Source organism: Olea europaea, unplaced genomic scaffold, assembly GCF_002742605.1.
Source record: "Olea europaea var. sylvestris unplaced genomic scaffold, O_europaea_v1 scaffold24843, whole genome shotgun sequence".
NCBI classification, from domain to species: Eukaryota; Viridiplantae; Streptophyta; class Magnoliopsida; order Lamiales; family Oleaceae; genus Olea; species Olea europaea.
In genome coordinates, this window is record NW_019243068.1 from 1 (window position 1) to 1,614 (window position 1,614).

Below are 1,614 nucleotides of genomic sequence, written 5' to 3' on the forward strand. Positions count from 1 at the left end.
TTCAAGGTGTCACACAGGAGAGAGGACACCATATGATCACCAGAAGTAAAGCAGGGATTTTCAAGCCAAAGGTTTATACCTGTCATTTTCAGGATTCTCACATAGTTGAGATTGAACCACATAATGTTGAGGAAGCCCTGTTGAGCGAAAATTGGAAAAAGGCTATGCAAGAAGAGTATAATGCATTAATGAAGAATAAGAAATGGAATTTGGTACTTCCAAAACAAGGAATAAAGGTATTCAAGAACAAGTGGGTGTATAGACTGAAGTGTGATTTAGAAGGCAAGATGCAAAGGTATAAGGCAAGGTTAGTTGTCAAAGGGTTTCTGCAAACACTTGGAGTGGACTTTGGTAAAATCTATAGCCCAGTCATTAAGGCATCAACTTTGAAGATCATACTAACCCTTGCTATGTGCAGAGAATGGAAAATTAGACAAGTTGATGTTAACAATGCATTCTTGAATTGTAAGTTGGAGGAAACCGTGTACATGAATTAGCCACAAGACTTTGTAAATCAGAAAAATCCCAACTTTGTGTGCAAATTGGAGAATGCACTGTATGGACTTCGGCATGCTCCAAGAGCTTGGTATGAAAAAACTAAAGAATACATTGTTGCAGTGGAACTTCAAACAGTCCAAAGTAGATAACTCACTATTTTTCTTGATGGATGAAAGAAATGTGCTATTTGAGTTAGTATACGTAGATGATATAGTGGTGACGGGCAGTAATGGTGAACAGCTACAAGTGTTCATTGAAAAACTGAATGCATGTTTTGCTCTTAAGGATATGGGAAGTCTTAGTCAATTCTTAGATATTGAGGTGTGTAAAAATGCAACAGGGCTGTGCCTAACTCACACAAAATATGCAATTGATCTGCTTGAAAAGTTTGGCTATGAGAATCTGAAACCAACACATATGGCAGTTGAAAAACTGATCTCTAAGGCTGAAGGACGGGTTATGAAGGACCCAACTCTTTATAGAAATGTTGTTGGTAGTCTCCAATATCTAGCACATACGAGACCTGACATTACCTATGTTGTGAACAAAATGGGTCAATTTCTCCAAGCTCCCACAGATGCTCACTGGAAGACACTTAAGAAAATATTTAAATACTTGAAGGAAACTGTGAATCATGGCTTTGTTATTCAAAAAAATGACAGCATGGAAACAGCAGCCTTTGCAAACTCAAACTAGGCATCGTGCCTAGATGATAGAAGGTCCACAGCAGGCTATTGTTTGTATCTTGGAAACAATCTGGTATCTTGGTGTTCTAAAAAACATGTTGCAAGATCAAGTACAGAAGCTGAGTATAGTGCATCAGAAAATTGCTTGGATACAGTCACTACTGAGAGAACTAAGTATACCACAGATTTCAATTCCAAGAATTTGGTATAACGATCTGAGTGCAAGTGCATTGGCTTCAAATCCGGTATATTATGCTCGCACCAAGCACATAGAATTGGATGTTCACTTTGTGAGATACAAAGTTCTAAGGAATGAGTTGGAAATCTACTAAGTACCATCTTCAGACCAAAGCGCAGATTTGTTGACGAAGTCCCTTACTCATTCAAGATTCACATTCCTTAGAGACAAGCTTGGAGTGGTTGAAACACA

At 38.2% G+C, this 1,614-nt stretch overlaps 1 protein-coding gene across 1 annotated transcript; it reads left to right on the forward strand.

The window, feature by feature from the left end:
- Positions 1 to 92: 92 nt before the first annotated feature.
- Positions 93 to 497, forward strand: LOC111382376 (uncharacterized mitochondrial protein AtMg00820-like; the record flags this gene model as incomplete). Its single annotated transcript, XM_023006322.1, has 1 exon — positions 93 to 497. A coding segment is annotated over one exon (405 nt), but the record flags the coding sequence as incomplete, so codon positions are not given.
- Between the last annotated feature and the right edge of the window lie 1,117 nt (positions 498 to 1,614).